Raw genomic sequence first — 16,848 nt, forward strand, 5'->3', positions numbered from 1 at the left:
CGTCTCAGAAACTCATAGCAACCCTGCTCTGTAGGGTTGCTACGAGTCAGAGTTGATTGGAGTTTGGTTTTTGGTGTGCTATATTTATTATATTATGCATGGTATAATTTTCATAAAATAAATATGCCAGTGGAAGTTTTGATAAATTCTGGGATACAGATTTATTTTATCATTCCAAAAAATTTCCTTGTTTCTTATCCTGTATAATACTGTTCAATACTTCATTCTAGATAGTCAGTAATCTAACTTCTCTCTCTGCATATCAGTTTGCTCACTTTAGATCAATCAGAATTTCTTTGTACATATTTTTTCTCAGCAAAATATTTTTGAGACCTCCTTACATTATTACATGTGTGAGAGTTTCAATTTATTGCGGAGTAGAAGATCAGTGTATGAATATTCCATATTTGTGTTCTGAGCTTGTCTATTATAAATAATGTCCACATGTTTATTTGTGGACAGGTTTTCAAGTAGACATATATTTCTTTTCTCATACATAAATATGTAGGGAAGGAATTGTAGAACATATTGCTGAGTCGTCATCCAAAGGGGTTGCAGTATTGTGCATTCCTATCAGCAATGCGTGGGAGTTCCAGTTGATTGACATTCTTGTCTGCACTTGGTGTCATCAGTCTTTTTAAGTTTTAGCTCATCATAGTGTGTGTGCAGAGGCATCAGAAATGTTTTTAATTTGTCTTCTCTAATGAATAATGAATGGTACTGAGCATCTTTACTGTGTTTATTGGTCATTCTTGGATGATTCTTTTAATACTACATTTCATGAATTATGCAGTTTCACATTCTCACAGGACCAAGAATATTACAGTTGCCTACGTTCTCAAGTTTCAAAGTGGCAAAAAGTTTCAGATGTAACTGAAGGTAAATAAGGCACTTGAAGACCAGTCTATTGTTATGAAATTAATTTGTACAGTTTATTTTTCTTAATCTACTGATAAAAAGCCTCATTGATGAAGAATGAAAACCCTTTTCATCGTTAATGCACGAAAGGAAGAATTACATTTATCTGGAGAATAAGAGGTCTCTTTAATAATTTCTTACCCACAGAGGAATTCTTTATGATGCATATTTTATTACTCTGAGTGAGTGCAAAAATACTTATATATTTTGTGTACTTTAGAAGTTTGGAAACAGTGAGCACCAGTGACTGGTATGGAATTAGTTGTGGAAAAATAAATAGTTTAGGCAGAGACTTTTCTTAAAAATACTGGTCTATCTGTGACAGGGAAGAAGATCATCCTGATTTAAATCAGAAAAGTCAGCACCGTGCTTGTTGTTGCTGTTCAGCTTGGCACTGCCTGTGGGTGAGGGGTGCTAGAGGCTAGATTATCAGTCAGATTTGGGTGTTGAGCCAAGATCACTGTGCCCTCCTAGGTTGAATATGTGAGAGAGGATCCAGGAATGATACATCATGAATCATCAGGACCTTTGCCACAGTGACCAATGTGAGAACCAACTATAATGTCACATACAGGCTAGTTTATGTGTTTTAATGCATGTCACAAAGCATGAGAAATCAAATGTTGTAGCTTCTTGAAAGAAGCCTGTGCTAGAGATGTGAAGATGTGCTGTTTCCTCCGTAGATCCAGAGTCGTATCTGTGTGTCTCAGCAAGAATGCCTCTGGAGTCCTCCCATGAAACATTGATGGGAGGCTTTGGGTAAGACAGACCTGAGGATTGAAAGGAAATGAGCAACGGACTGAATAAACTAAAATCCCAGTCTTTGAAGGGAAGAAGCCGCGTGGCACAGACTGCTAGGGGACAGTGGGGACTCTCTGTATCTATTCTGGTACCTTCGTACCGGACTGGCTCCTGGGCTCCCTCGCCAGTGGGGCAGGGATATCAAGGCACTGTTGATATCCTTTCTGGTTGGCATCAGAGTGAAAGAGCAGCAGTGCAGCGGCCCAGGTAGAGTGTGCTCTTCAAGTTTGAGAGTCAGAGATTAGTAATCTGATGTGGCTATCTTGTCCCAACACCATCTTTTGAAAATACTTTGGTTTCATCATTTAGTTACTTTGATGTGCTTGTATAAGATCAATGGACCATATGTAGGGGCTTCAAAAAGTTCATCAAAATGTAGAATTAAAAGATAGTTTTTTAAAGGCTCCCAGTGTGTGAGTGGTCTATTTTTGAGCCCTAACCTAACCTAACCTAACCTAACCTAACCTAACCTAACCTAACGTTATGGCCCACTGTCCCACTGTGGTTTTGCACAAAGTCCTGACATTGGGAAGTGTATTGTCCATTTTCATTCTATTGAAACATGTTTTAGCTCTTTGAACAAAAATTAAACCAGTGCTTTTTGAGTTGGCAACCCCATATGTACAGAGTAGACCTGTGCGCCATAGGGTTTTCCCCATAGTTGTGACCTTCAGGAAGCAGGTCTTCCTTCCTTCATTCCCAGGTGCTTTAGGGTTGGTGCAAACCTTTTGGTTTGTAGCTGAGCACTTAACTGTGTGTGTCCCCTATATGTTTGCATTTTCATATGAAGTTTTAAATCAGCTTGTTCAGTTGTACATCAATTGTATCAGGCATATTTGCACGTGTGTTGCCATCATTCTTTTCTAGACATTTACTTTCTACTGAACCCTTGGTATCAGCTCCCCCAACCCCGTGACCCTTGATAGATTATAAATTATTATTATTTTCATATCTTCAACACCGAATGCTGTCTCCCTTCCCCCTTGGTATCTGTTGGTTTTCCCCCTAGAGGGGTGTTTGTGGTTATGTGTCGATCATTATGATTGGTTCCCTCTTCTTTCCCTCCTCTCTCCTCCTTTCCTGTACGCTTCTGGTATCGCTATTCCCATTCCTGTTCCTGGATTCTGTGTGTCCTGAGAGACTCCTTGTCTCTTATCTGTACCTGTGTACATGTTCTGCTCTAGTTGAAGGGAGAAGCAGCACTGGGGCCATGGTAGCGGGGGGTGAGGAAGCCTCAAGGAACCAGAGGAATATTGTGGGTTTCGTCGATGCTTTACTCAACCCTAGTTTACTCATCCCTTCCCTGTAATCCCTCTGTGGGAGGATGCTCCATTGTCTACAGATGGGCTTTGGATCTCTGCGCTGACCCCCCTCATTCTCAACCATATGTTTTTGTTTGTTTGTTATGGATCTTCTGATGACACCTCATGAGTGCACTAGCTGGTATGCTTCTAACATGTGGGCTTGTTGCTTCTCTGCTGGATGCCTGTTTGTGTAACTTTAGGCCTTTAAGACCCCAGGCACTATATCTTTTGATAGCCGGACACCATCAGCTTTCTTCACCACATTTGGTTATATACCCATTTTGTCTTCAGTGATTGTGATTGTACTGGGAAGGTGAGCATCACAGAATGCCAGTTTGTTAGAACAGTGTTCTTGTACTGAGGGAGGGTATGAGCAGAGGCCCAAAGTCCATCTACTACCTCAGTGTATTTCCATATAAATATATGTACATAGGCCAGTACTTTTATTTTCATGGATTAATGTATTTATATTTGGACACACCTATGCTGATACCTCTATCCATAAATTTGCTTCCTAGATCCTTCCTCTGTTTCCTTTTACCTTCCTCCTGCCCCACCATCATGTTTCCCCTACTTCTGCTTCTTAGTACTTCTCAGCTAGATTGCTATTGCTCCAACACCCCCAGAATGTCTACATCCTCCTTGTTGCTGATTTTAATTCCCTAGTTGTCCCTGTGTGTATGGTGTTGCTTGCTCACTTCATCCTTCCCCAGCCACCTTCTCCCCCGAAGTCCCTCCAGGACCATCAGTCCTGTTGCTTTCTCTTCAGACTTGCTTCTCATACCTGTCTTATATAAGTTGTCAAACCAACAATGAGATAGACCAAACAAAAAGAAAACAAGAGATTGAAAAAAGAAAAGGGAAAAAAAAGAGAGAAAAAACATACATAATTTCAGCTCTGTCTGCTGACCCTTATGAATATCTCTCCACTGGTCCTGGGAGACTTCTGGGAACTGCACCTTCTAGCCTGAAGTGTATTTTTTGGGCTCTTTAGGGTCTTTGTGGCTTGACTTTGCTCCAGTTGCTGATCTGTTAAGTTCCCATCTTGATTTGTCTTGCTGCTTGGGTTCAGACTGCACTACCTCCCTCCTGTGTCCCCAGTATCGCCTTCTGTCTCAATGTGCTCCTGTAAGGGACAACATGTCATGAGCTGTTGTTGGCCCTACAGTCCTCTTTGTGCCTTAGCAGCTCCATCCATGCAGGAACATTGCCCTCCGGGCTTGGTGTGCCATTATGGGGTCTCGACCAACTCTACCTTTCTCTTTTTCCTTATTTTTTTGCTTCCATGTGGGCATGGTATGCCAGCACCTCTCCCCAACTTGTAGGTTTAGTGTTGTTCTCTGTTGCACATATTTCTAGGAAAGGGGTTAGGTTGACTCTGGTTGGGCCAGCCCTGTAGCCCAATCTTTTCATACATTCATCCACGTGGTTATATTTCCCTCATGGATTGGTACACCTTGGTGGTGTCTGTAGGCACACTCCCAATTCTGTGGAGAAATAACCAATACTCTCCCCCTGGGAGGGTTGATGCCCTGCTTCCCCAATCCTGTCATTTCACTCCCAACCTCCCTTTTCTCCCTCCCACTTCTCCCCTTTCCTCTTCTTTGTGTTGGATTAACATGTACCTCCTTGGGTTTGGTCTGACCTCCACCTGACTGCGTGTACCTCAACCCGCATATTGTGAGATAAGTGTCTTTTCTTCTATACCTGTAGTGCTGATTATACTTACCTCAGGGGACTCATGTTGTATTTGTTCATTTGTGATTGGCTGACTTCACTTAGCATAATTTCCTCTAACTCTTTCCTTGAGATGATGTGTTTCATGTGACCATCAGTGCTTCTTAGTGATGTGTAGTACTCCATTGTGTGTATGTGCCAGATTTTACTAATCCATTGGTCTATCTGGAAATTTAGGTTGTTTCCCACCCTTTGTGATTGTGCTGAAGTAAACATTGGAGTGCAGACGACTGGTTGTGTTTTATTTTTTTACCTCTTCTGGGGGATATGCCCAGTAGAGGGATAGCTGGGTCATAAGGTAGATCAGTTTCCATTTTCTTTAAATATCTCCAGATCTCTTTCCACAGAGGGTACACATATCTACATGACCACCAGCAGTGGTGCAGAGTTCCTATCTTACCACATGCCCTCCAACATTTGTTGCTCTCTGATTTTCTGATTTGGGCTAACCTCAAGTGTATTAGATTGTGTCTCATGGTTATTTTAATTTGCATTTCTCTGATGGCTAATGATCGTTTTCTCCACAGGAGCATTTTCTCATATGTTTATTGGCCATATGGGTCTCCTCCCTTGTGAAACTTCTTTTCAGTTAATTTGCCCACTTCCTTAGGGGGTTAACGTTTTTCCTCTTTTTGCAGGCCAGGAGGGTATTGTAGGGTTTTAGTAATAAGCCCTTTGTCTGTGTGTCATTGCTAAAAATCCTCTTCCAGTCTGTGGGTTGCTTTTTTACCCTCTTGGTGAAGTCTTTCGATGCACACAGGTTTTTTATCCTTAGTAAATCCCACTTGTTAATTTCAGGATCACCTGTGTGTGTACCCATCCCTATTGCGGTTAGCCTATATATTCCTTGGGCCAAGGTTCTTGGGCTTTACCTGATTCCTTCGCTGATGTTCCTGATGGTTTGGGGCAGGGATCCTCAAACTTTTTAAACAGGGGGCCAGTTCACTGTCCCTCAGACCCGTTGGAGGGCCGGACTATAGTTAAAAAAAAACTGAACAAATTCCTATGCACACTGCACACATCTTATTTTGAAGTAAAAAACAAAACGGGGCAAAAACACCTGTCGGACCGGATAAATGTCCGCAGGCTGTAGTTTGAGGACGCCTGGTTTGGGGTTTTACTTCTAGGTCTGTGATCCACCTTGAGCTTGTTCATGTACTTGGGGTGAGGTAAACATCTTGTTTCATTTTTCTACATGTGGATATCCATTGCTTCCAACATCACATGTTAAAGATGGCATCCACCTCCCACTTAATGCTTTTGGGGCCCTTATCGAAGATTAGTTGTCTATATGCTGATGGTTTTATTTCTGGGTTTTCTGTTCTTTTCCATTAGTCTGAGTATCTGTCATTATTACCAGAAATCATGCTGTTTTGACCACTGTGGCTGCGCAGTAGGTGTTAAAGTGAGATTAAGTGAGCCCTCTGACTTATGCCTCTTCTTGAGGAGTTCTCTGCTAATTCTGAGCTTCTTCCTTTTCCATATGAAATTGGTGGTCAGTTATTCCAATTCTTTGAAGAAGGTTGTTGGTATTTGAATCAAGATAGCATTAAACTTACTAAGTGCCTTGGGTAAGATTAATATCTTTACTATAGTGTCTTCCAACCCATGAGCATGGGATATTCTCCCATTTGTGCATTTGTGGAGGTCGCTTTGGTTTCTTGTTGTAGGGTCTTGTATTTTTCCTTGTATAAGTCTTTTGTTTTTTTGGCTAAATATATCCCTAGATATTTCAATTTTTTTTTGGCTATTGTGAAGTCTACTGCCTTCTTGATCTTTTCTTCCATGGTCTTGTCCGATGTATGTAACAAACCAGTAAACTTCTGTTTGTTCATCTTGTATCCTGCCACTCTTCCATATTCCTCTGTCTCTGTCAGTACTCCTGTTGTGGAACTTTTGGGATTTTCAATGTACAGAATTATGTCGTCTACAAATAGCAATAGCTTCAGCTCTTCCTCTCTCAGTTGGATGCTTTTAATATCCTTCCACTGTGCTATGTTGTTAGCTAGGACCTTCAGTATGATGTGGAATAGAATTGGGGACAAGGTGTATCCTTGTCTGGTCTCCTCTTTCAGTGGGATTGATTTAGTCTTTTCTCCATTGAATATGACGTTGGCTTTTCTTAGATAGCTTGTATGAACTTGAGAGGAATTTTCCTTCCATTCCTAACTTCTTGAGTGTCTTAATTAGGAATAGGTGTTGGATGTTGTCCTTTTCCTGCATCTATTGATATTTTCATGTGATTCTTACACTTTTCCTTAACAATGTAGTGTATAATATTGATGAATTTTTAGATGTTACACCATCCCTGTGTTCCTGGGATGAATCCTACTTGATTATTTTTATATACTTCTGTCTTCTATTGGCCAATATTTTGTTAAGGATTTTTACATCTATCTACATTAGAGATTTTTATTCCTGTGGGATCCTTTCCCTGTTTGGGTATCAAAGTTATACTGGCTTTGTAAAATGAATTTTGGCGTTTGCCATCCTTTTCTATACTCTGGAATAGTTTGTGGAAGATTGGCATCAGCTCTTCCCTGAATGCTTGGTAGAATTCTCCTGTGAAGTCATCTGGTTTAGGCACATTTTTTTTTGTTGGTAGCTTCTTGACAACCATATCTATTTCTTCTTTTGCTATGGGTATGTTGAGGTTCTTGACCTCTATCTGAGATAATCTACGGTAGGATTGTTTTTCCACGTATTTGTCCATGTCTTCTACGTTGTTGAATTCATTAGAATACAGACTTTCATAGTACTTTGTGATTATACTGTTAATCTCATTGGGGTTTGTTGTGGTTTCCCCTATTTCATCCCTCATCTTGGCTATTGATCTTTGTTTCTTTCTTTCCTTGGTTAGGTAATTGTTGTTGGCATATTGGCTTCTTGATGTAGTTGGGCTATATGGTGGTCTACTGCTTGTGCTTGATGGATGTTGGTCTTCTGATTATAGTGATTTGGCAAGGATCTTCTGTAGATTAAGGTGTTTTGTGGCATATTCTTTGAGTTTTCCTTGTCCTAGAAGACCCTTATGTCTCCTTCTATCTTAATAGCTAATTTGTCAGGGTAAAGGATTCTTGGACAGGTGTCTTTTTCTTTTAGCTTTTCGCTCCTCCTCTTTGTGGTTTCTGCTGATAGATCTGAGTATTTCCTTACCTTAGAACCATTGTATGTGACCGCCTTTCTTTCTGTTGCTGCTCTTAAAATTTTCTCTTTTTTCCTCAAAGTTGGATAATTTATTATATGCCTTGGTGAGTTCTCCCTGGGGTTTATTCTAATTGGTGCCATTTTGGCTTCTTGTATGTGTGTCTGATTCTCATTCATTTAGGTGGGAAAGTTTGTTTCCAAAAATTCCCTTGTTAATTTAGCTGTCTACTTTTTCGTTGTGTCTTATTCTCACAAACCAATTATTTCAATATTGTTCCTCTTCACAGCATCTGTCATCGATCTCATGTTATCTTCCTCCTCTTTTATCTTGTTTGACTGTCTTTCTTGTTCGCTGAGGTCTGCCTGATTGTTTTTGAGATCACTGATATGATTCTCAGCCTCCTCCAGTCAGTTCCTGACATAGGTGATCTTGTGTTTAGCTGCTGTTACCTCATCCATTAGCTCCTCTATTTCCATTTGGTGTGTGGATTTCATCCCCTCTATCATTGCATCCTTTTTCTGCACTGCTTCTCTCATCTCCTGTGTTACTCTAAACAGCCTTCTGAAAATTTCCTTTTGTGGCAGATCCATGTCTAATTCTTTTATGAATTAGCTCTGCTGTTGTGTTTTGAATTAGCTCTGCTGTTGTGTTTTGTCTTTCTTGTTCTCTTTTTCGGAGTGTTGTGTTATGCTGTGTTTATGTGAAAATTTTGTAGATTTGGGCGCCATGTGCTCTTTCTCTGTGTGACTAGTAAGGGTATTTTTGAGGGCTGCCTGTGACCTACTATGGTGGTGCTTTGGACTACTGTGTGGGCAGGGTGCCATGGCGACTCAGTGGCCAGTGGTGATGAGGGGCCTCAGAGATGGGTGTGAGTCTGGTGACTTTATACCCCTGGGCTGAGTTGATCTGGGCTGTGAAACCATGATTTGCAGCTTAAAAAAATTATTTTTTAAGGCACCAAACAGAAGACAACAGTTGGGGAATCTATGTGTTATAGGAGGGGGTGCTGAGTGAAGGTGGGAGCAACCCCACTGCTGCCCCACTGCTGCTGGTGCCGGTGCTGGGGAAAAGCCTCCACAGGGTAGAGGTGCTGGGCCCCGGTGGGGCTGCTTTTGCTGCTGGGGGTGGGAAAGCACTGTACTGGTGTGGGACAGGCTGCTGCTGTTGTGGGTGCGGAAGAGCTCCGGGTGCAGTGATAAGGCTGAGGGGTCCAATTGCCATGTGGTGGCCTCATTGGGGTCTGAGGTATTGTGGCCAGCATGGGCTGGGGAGCCCCAGGGACCAGGTTCCAGTCCTCTGTAGGCATGATTACCGCAGGGGTGTAGTGGGTCAAGCAGTGGTGCACAGGGCCTAGGCTCCCAGAGCCACAGGTGCCCAAACTTCCTGCAGGTGGACTGCAGTTCGGTCCCTGGCGCCCTGGGTGTGTGGTGAGAGTGATCAGAGCTTGGCGGCGGCACTGCCATCACGTGGAAAGGGGGAACTGTTGGAGAAGAGTAACACATACAATTAATTTGAGAAACTTTTATTTATTCTTTTACTCAATATTAGCTCCTCATTTTACTCCAATCTCTCCTGTTGAAACTCTCAAGGAACTAAGCATCTACTTATAATGTCTCTGTAAATTTGCCTCTCTTGAATTTCATAAACAGAAGAATACTTCAAAACAAACACTAACAGAAGTAACAGAACATTCTACATGTTAGCAAGGAAGTCACTGCTTCGAGTGGACTTTTGTTTTTGAAGGCACCGTAATGTGACTAAGAGAAATGTATTACTAAGTGAATATGGACATGTTTAAACACAATTTGTTTGGTATAAAACTTTCACGAGCTAGAATTCTAGAAACAATACTTCTTGATGTACCTTTATACTCTTGTACAATAGTAGAAGGGCCTAGACAGTTGGATTGGGATTAAATCATGTATTGACTGCTATCAGGCTGGAATATATTGTGCAGGTAATGGAAAGATTTAAAGGAATGCTGTGCTTGGGCTTAGATTTTACTTACAATATGATCACAATGTTATAGCTGGTTTGTCTTTTAAAAATATTAGACAACTTAATTCTTTTTTTAAAAGAAATCATTTTATCGGGGGCTCGTACAGCTCTTATCACAATCCATACATACATCCATTGTGTCCAGCACATTTGGACATAAGCTGCCATTATTGTTCTCAAAACATTTTCTTTCTACTTGAGCCCTTGGTATTAGCTCATTTCCCCCACCCCCACACTCCCTCCCTCATGAACCCTTGTAATTTATAACATTTTTTTTTCATGTCATACACTGACTGCTGTCTCCCTTCATCTGCTTTTCTATTGTCTGTCCCCCTGGAAGGGGGGTTATATGTAGATCATTGTGATCAGTTCCCCCCCACCCCCCCACCCCCGCCCACTTCCCCTTCTCCTCCTGGTATCACTACTTTCATTATTGGTCCTGAGGGATTTATCTGTCCTGGATTCCCTGTGTTGTGAGCTCGTATCTGTACCAGTGTACATGCTGAGGTCTAGCCAGATTTGTAACGTAGAATTGAGGTCATGATAGTGTGGTTGAGGAAGCATTAAAGAATTAGAGGAAAGTTGTATGCTGCATCATTGCTACACTGCACCCTGACTCACTCACCTCCAACAGACAACTTAATTCTTATTGAAAGGCAAAAACATTTACATTTTATAACCTATTATTATCATTATTTCTTGAATCAGGCCAACGTTATTGTCTATTTCTTGACAGATCAGGGCTGTCTGTATAGTTCAAGTTTTGATGTTTTTCAGTTGGCAGCATCTTCTTAATGGGTTCAACATATTTATTTTAATAGGTATGATGCTTTAGTGACTATAACCACTTGTAATTAAGATTTATATTAACGTCATCATTTCACAATAATTCTAGTGAGATTTGCTTATGGGAAAGCCACTGTCCAGATGGTGGATGATTTGTGCTAAGGTGTTAATTTATTGCTTGTTATTGAGGAGCCTTTAGAATGAGTTTACTGGATGTACATGATAATGCTAACATTTGAAAGTCTAATTTAGTGGATAGTTTTATTCAGTGAAAAACAGTGTCCACATTCGCTTAGTGATCATTTTATTTTGTAATGATATTAGAATTTGTGATTCAAATTACATTTATTAGTTTTATAATTGTGGCTCTCCATTTCTTTTTCAATTGTTAATACATGGCAACATGCTTTTGAAGATGTTGAAGGTTTACATTTATTTAAGTATATGGTTACCCTAAACTATGTAACCAATCAATATAAATTTGAATAAATTGCTATTCATGGACTATACAGAAGTTTTTTGAAGTAGGATGGAGAGTGGCATTCTGTAGATCTCAAATGAAATTCAAGAGTGGAGAGGAACAGGGGGTGAGTAGTGCAAAACTTAAGCTAGAGGTAGCAGTAGATACGGCATGCAAAGACCTGTTAAGCCATGATAAGCATTAATATTGCATTAATACTATGGGACATTTCCTCCGAGAGGGAATAGATTGTTATATTTGGAGGAAACTGTGGTAGTCACCTAATCTGGTGTCAATTTGAGGATTAAGAGTGTAGGGGTGGAGTCTAGCCTGTCAATCTGGAGATAGCCAATGAGACCTCTGTGTGAGCATGGTCTTCTGAGGATTCTGGGAAATCCGGTATTCTTTCTTGGAGGCAGGAGACACTATCTCTCTTAGTTCACTCCCTGGGAGGTTCTCTACTGACAAGGCTGACCTCTCTGGGAGACATTGCCGCTGACAAGACACATGGAACCACCCTACTGTCCTGAGCCGGACAAGCCACATGGCTACAACCAGACCTCTGAAGCTGGAGAAGTCACAGAGAGACCCCTGCAAGCGCTGAGATGCTTACAACACCACTGGATCCAAAGCCTTTCTACCAACTGACTTGTGATCGTTCTGCATTTAGCTTCATTGCATGTGTTTCGTGAGTCCAAAGAGGATTTTATAGATTGGTATCAGACTTACGGGCTAATATCGGACTTATGGACTTGATCTGGACTATGTTGGGATGTTTTCTTAATGTACAATTACTCTTTATATATAACTCTCTTATATACATATGCGTGTTTATGAGTTTGTTTCTCTAGTCTACTCAGACTAACACAGAAACAAAAAGTCTAGAGTTCCCATTAAATTATGGGTTAGAAAAACAAAAACAAAATTCAAGATGTAGGAAATTAAAATCTTGTGTTGCTTATTTAGATGGTTAAAGGCAAGTTTGGGGATGCCAAGACGTAGTATGTACTTGAAATGATACATCAATCAGTTCCCTTTGTTCCTTGTGATATTAGATAAACACATACTAAGACAGTTGAGTCCTATCAAGCAGATGCAGAGTATTTGCACTTATATAAACATACGTATACATACAGATATACACACACATAAAATCCCATACGCTGCAGGCCATCTTGTGAATTAATCTTTCTGTGATAGGTAACTTTGAAATGCTTAATACTAAGTGCCTTACCTAGCAATAGTTTACTGGATGTGACTTCGAAGTATTAGAATGCTTTGTGACTTTCTGTCATTTTCCCCCCATTAATAAAACAACCGTTTATTAGAGGTCATGCGAGCTGTTGGTTTCCTGCCCCGGATGCAAGCCGTTGACTTTCTTTTGCACTAAACCTAGTTTTCCTTTCTCTTTGGGGATTTGGGAAGGGGAGCAAAGACTGACATGTGAGACCCTTGCCCTGACACCCCTGACACCTCTGACACCCCTGACACCCCTGACATGAATAACAACTTGTATTTTGCAGGCATCCCTGCTTCAGTTTTTCATACCTGTAGGGGTTTGTTTTTGTTTAACATGATAGTGGTTTTTTTAGGATAAAATTTACGTCTACATTTCATCATTAATCTCTGAGGTCAGATGTCACAGAGAGAAAATTACGGAAGGGACATGGGCCAGAGAATAGGAAAAAACTTGATTTCACTAATTTTTATGCAATTAGTAATCTCCTGAAATCTTTATTAGCTGTGAAATGAGAATAACTTTTTGATGATTAAGAAATCTAATGTGTGTATAAAATAAAATTAGATAATGAAGGCACTTAAAAAGAGTGTAGCATACAGCAATGGCATAATAAAATGTATTCCCCCTCCCTCAAGTCAGTGATCCACTTTGTGCATCTTTAAGAAGCTATTCTAAGTAATTTTGTAGCCTTCACCGTAAACAAAATTTAAAAGAAGCAGCATTAAGCCTTGGCATTGAGTCAATTCCAACTTGGTGACTTTGTGCAGCAGTTTACAAAGCTTTAAATCTTTACTGGAGCAGAGAGCTTCATCATTCTCTGTTGGAATGACTGGTAACTCTTCTCCACAAGTACTACTTTTTCTGGCAAATGTGTACCTCCAAAGTCTTATTCTTAAAACAGTTGCTGAAGTTCAAGAGGCCACACCCCAAGCATTAAGCACTTTTCATATCCTCATGCTTAACTGTCTGCTAATGTGTTATTGGTTGAAGCAAGTCACATGGTTTAGTTTATTAACCTCCCTGGTGGTAATCCTGATGTGGCTCCAGGTAAAAGTTAACTGTCGGAAGCGGTAACCCCAAGCCACACTCAGAATTATACTGCAGAGAAGTCCCTTAATGGAGCAGGAACATACATTGTATCTAATGAGAAGTAAAACATGGCAAGATGAAATAGATACTTGGATGACAGAAGAATTGAAGTCTATCTCAGGCTCTGTTACCCTATCTTGGTTTGGAAACTGCCCATATTTTATCTTGTAGTCACTGGTGTGCCTGTATGCTATTTTGCTTACGACCTAATTTTTGTAATGTTTTTAAACATGTAAAACTATTGTCATTGAGTCATTCCTGACTCACAGTGGGTTTCCTAGACTGTAACTCTTATTGGAGTAGGAAGCCTCCTTTTTTTCTCCCTTGGAGTTGCTGGAAAATTCCTTCATCCTTTAATTCCATTTTCTATGAACATTTTGGTAATGGTTCCGTACCTAGCTTTGACAATTTTCTAAATGATATTTATTTCCTGTGTAGATCTCACAGGTTGTGTGTCGTGGGCTTCCACCATCATCTGTAGCCTTCTGCAAACCAGTCTTCCAATTTAGGCTCTGATACTATTCCCTCTTTCGGTTTTGGATTATATGATTTATAATGAATTCGGAGTCTTCTGTGCGTGCATGCTTTAATCAAAGATCTTTACCCCTTTTGTATTTTTAGAGTATAATGATTTCCTTTTGTCTTTTTGTAGCACCAGCAGACATTTTTGAATCAGCTGAGAGAAATTACTGGGATTAATGACACTCAGATACTGCAGCAAGCTTTGAAGGTAGGACCTTTGTGTTATGACAGTTTGTTGTGTCCCTACTAGTGATTGAAAATCCAGTTTTCTATTTACGTCCTGTGGCAGTAGAGGTATAAATGTGACCTTTGGTAAAGTAAGAGCCTCACTTGTTTTGAGCATGTTAGTTGTCAGCAGTTTAATGTTCCAGAATATTTTCTTGTGGCCAGTAATCTCTCTGCATGTACATTTTCTTGAAAAGTAATGGGATTAGGAACTGAATGTCTCTCAATAAAAGAAATAGAATTAGATTCCATTCAACTAATTTTATCTGAACTATTTTAAACATCAAATTGTTAGTTTAAACAATAAAATACCTCCCATCGGTTATATTTTACGGTGCACCTTCTTTTTCACAGCAAGGCACCCAGATCAGCTAAGTCACATGAATGTACACATTGTAAAAGATCAAGTAAATGAAGTATATTTAAGAAGTTGAACTTTTTAATAAGTTTGTTTTTATATTGCTACTGCAAATTTAAGATAGTATACAAATAAGGTTAAGATAGAGCATTCAATTTTTTGTTTTAAAACAGATTTGTCATTAACAAGCATACTTGTGGTATCAGTTCTTTGGTACTTGCTTCTTGCAGTGAAGTTAACTAGGTAGTTCCTGGTTCTGAGCCAAGGGTATTTAATTTGTTTTTAGAAATAATTTATCATTTTTGTTGTTGTTGTTTGGTACCATTGAATTGGTTTTGATTCATGGTGACCCTATGCACAACGGAAACAAACACTGCCTGTTATTGCCCCATCCTCATAATTACTGTTGTCCACAATCATTGCTGAGCTACTGTCAGGTTATCTTATTGAGGGTTTCCTCTTCCTCACTCCCCCTCTACTTTGCCAAGTATGACATTACAGGTATGCGATGTGAAGTCTCATCCTCCCTTCAAGGAGCAACCTGACTGTGCTGCTTTCAAGACAAATGTAGTTGCCCTTCTGGCGGCCATCACAGTTAATGAACATCAGTTCTTTCCAAATCTTTCTTATTGTTTGTGTAGCTTTCTAATGCATATGAGGCAATTGAAAATACCATTGATTGTGTCAAGATCTGATTCCTCAAAGTGACATCTTTATGCTTTAAAGAAGATCCTGTGAGCAGAACTGTGGGCATTGATTGTGGGTCCAAGTAAAATGAAATCCTTGACAACTTTAATCTTAGCATGATATTGAATATTGGTCCAGCTGTCAGGACTTTTATTTGCTTTATATTGAGGTATAATTCTTATTGAAGGCTGTATTCTTTGATATTTATCAGTAAGTGCTTCAAGTGCTCTTGACTTTCAGCAAGCAAGGTTGTGTGAGCTGAATATCACTGGTTCTTAATGAGCCTTTTCCAGGCTCGATGTTGCACCCTTCTCCCTGTAGTCCAGCATTTGGGGTTATTTTCTCAGGATACAGATGGAATATATATGGTGAAGTGATAAAACCCTGGCACACTGCTTTACTGATTTTAAGCCTTTGGGATCCTCTTGTTCTGATCAAAGGACTGCCTCTTGGTCTATAAATAGTTTTTGAGCACAATGAAATGTTTTGGGATTCTCATTTTATGCAATATTATCATGGCTATGTTCTACACAGAATGTCATTGTATAGTCAGTAAAACACAAGTAAATATTGTCCTGGTATTTCTGCTTTCAGCCTAGCTCCATCTGACTTCAGTAATGATATTCTCATTTCACGTGCTCTTTTGCATTTGGCTTGAATATCTGGCAACTGTGGATGTGCTGTTTCAACTGCTTTTGGATTATCTTCAGCAAAATTTTACTCACATCTCATTAATGGTATTGTTCTGTTGGATCTCTTTTTTTTTGAATAGTCAGAAATATGATTTTCTGTCAATTGACAAGGTAGCTGTCCTCTGGATTTCTTCTCATAGATGCCTGAGTGCTTCCTGTGCTGCATCAGCTTGTCGAACATTGGTATCCAAGTCCAGTGTCCTTCTTTCTGACTAGTGTCTTCAGTGCAGCTTGGGCTTCTTCCTTCAGTGCCACGGGTTCTTGATCATATGCTCCCTCCCTAACAAGGTGACCATTGATCATTTTTTTTAATAGTGACTTTGTTGTATGCTTCTAGCACCATTCAATGCATTGATAATAGAATCCCTCAGTATTTCAACCTGAAATATTGCTGAGCGTATTCCTCCCTTGTGACCGTCTCACCCCTGGTCTTTGTAGACGTCATTATAATATGTTGTCTTCTCAAGCCGCGCTGTGAAATTCTGTTCAGCTCTTTTATCACTTTGTGTTGCTTTGCCTATTTTGTATGTTCAAAGCATATTTCAATATCTCTTCTGATATACAGCTTATCTTTTAGATGACAGAATCACACCCATAATTTTGATAATAGCTAGCACATATTAAGCACTCAGTCTATATAATTTTTGTGTGCTAACTTCATAATAATCCTGTAAGATACTCATTATTTCTGCTCTCTTTTATGTTGTTTCAAATTCAGAATAATTTAATAACTCTTTGTTATTTCATATGTATCTGGAAATGGGACAGATACAAATCCTGATCCTGCCACAAGAGGTAGAATTCCAGCTCTGCCCTTTTTAAAGATGAGAAAACAGAGAATTTAAAATTACGACTTTGTTCGCCATAGCTCATATGTGGAGAA

At 39.9% G+C, this 16,848-nt stretch overlaps 1 protein-coding gene across 1 annotated transcript in view; it reads left to right on the top strand.

Moving 5' to 3' along the window:
* Window positions 1-16,848, top strand: part of USP25 (ubiquitin specific peptidase 25) — a 168,194-nt gene that overhangs the window by 16,734 nt on the left and 134,612 nt on the right. Inside the window, exon 2 of the mRNA XM_075542462.1 lies at window positions 14,134-14,211. Within this exon, the coding sequence (XP_075398577.1) occupies window positions 14,134-14,211 (78 nt within the window). The remainder of the gene's footprint in view (window positions 1-14,133; window positions 14,212-16,848) is intronic.

The sequence above is a fragment of the Tenrec ecaudatus genome, chromosome 2, assembly GCF_050624435.1.
Source record: "Tenrec ecaudatus isolate mTenEca1 chromosome 2, mTenEca1.hap1, whole genome shotgun sequence".
NCBI classification, from domain to species: domain Eukaryota; kingdom Metazoa; phylum Chordata; class Mammalia; order Afrosoricida; family Tenrecidae; genus Tenrec; species Tenrec ecaudatus.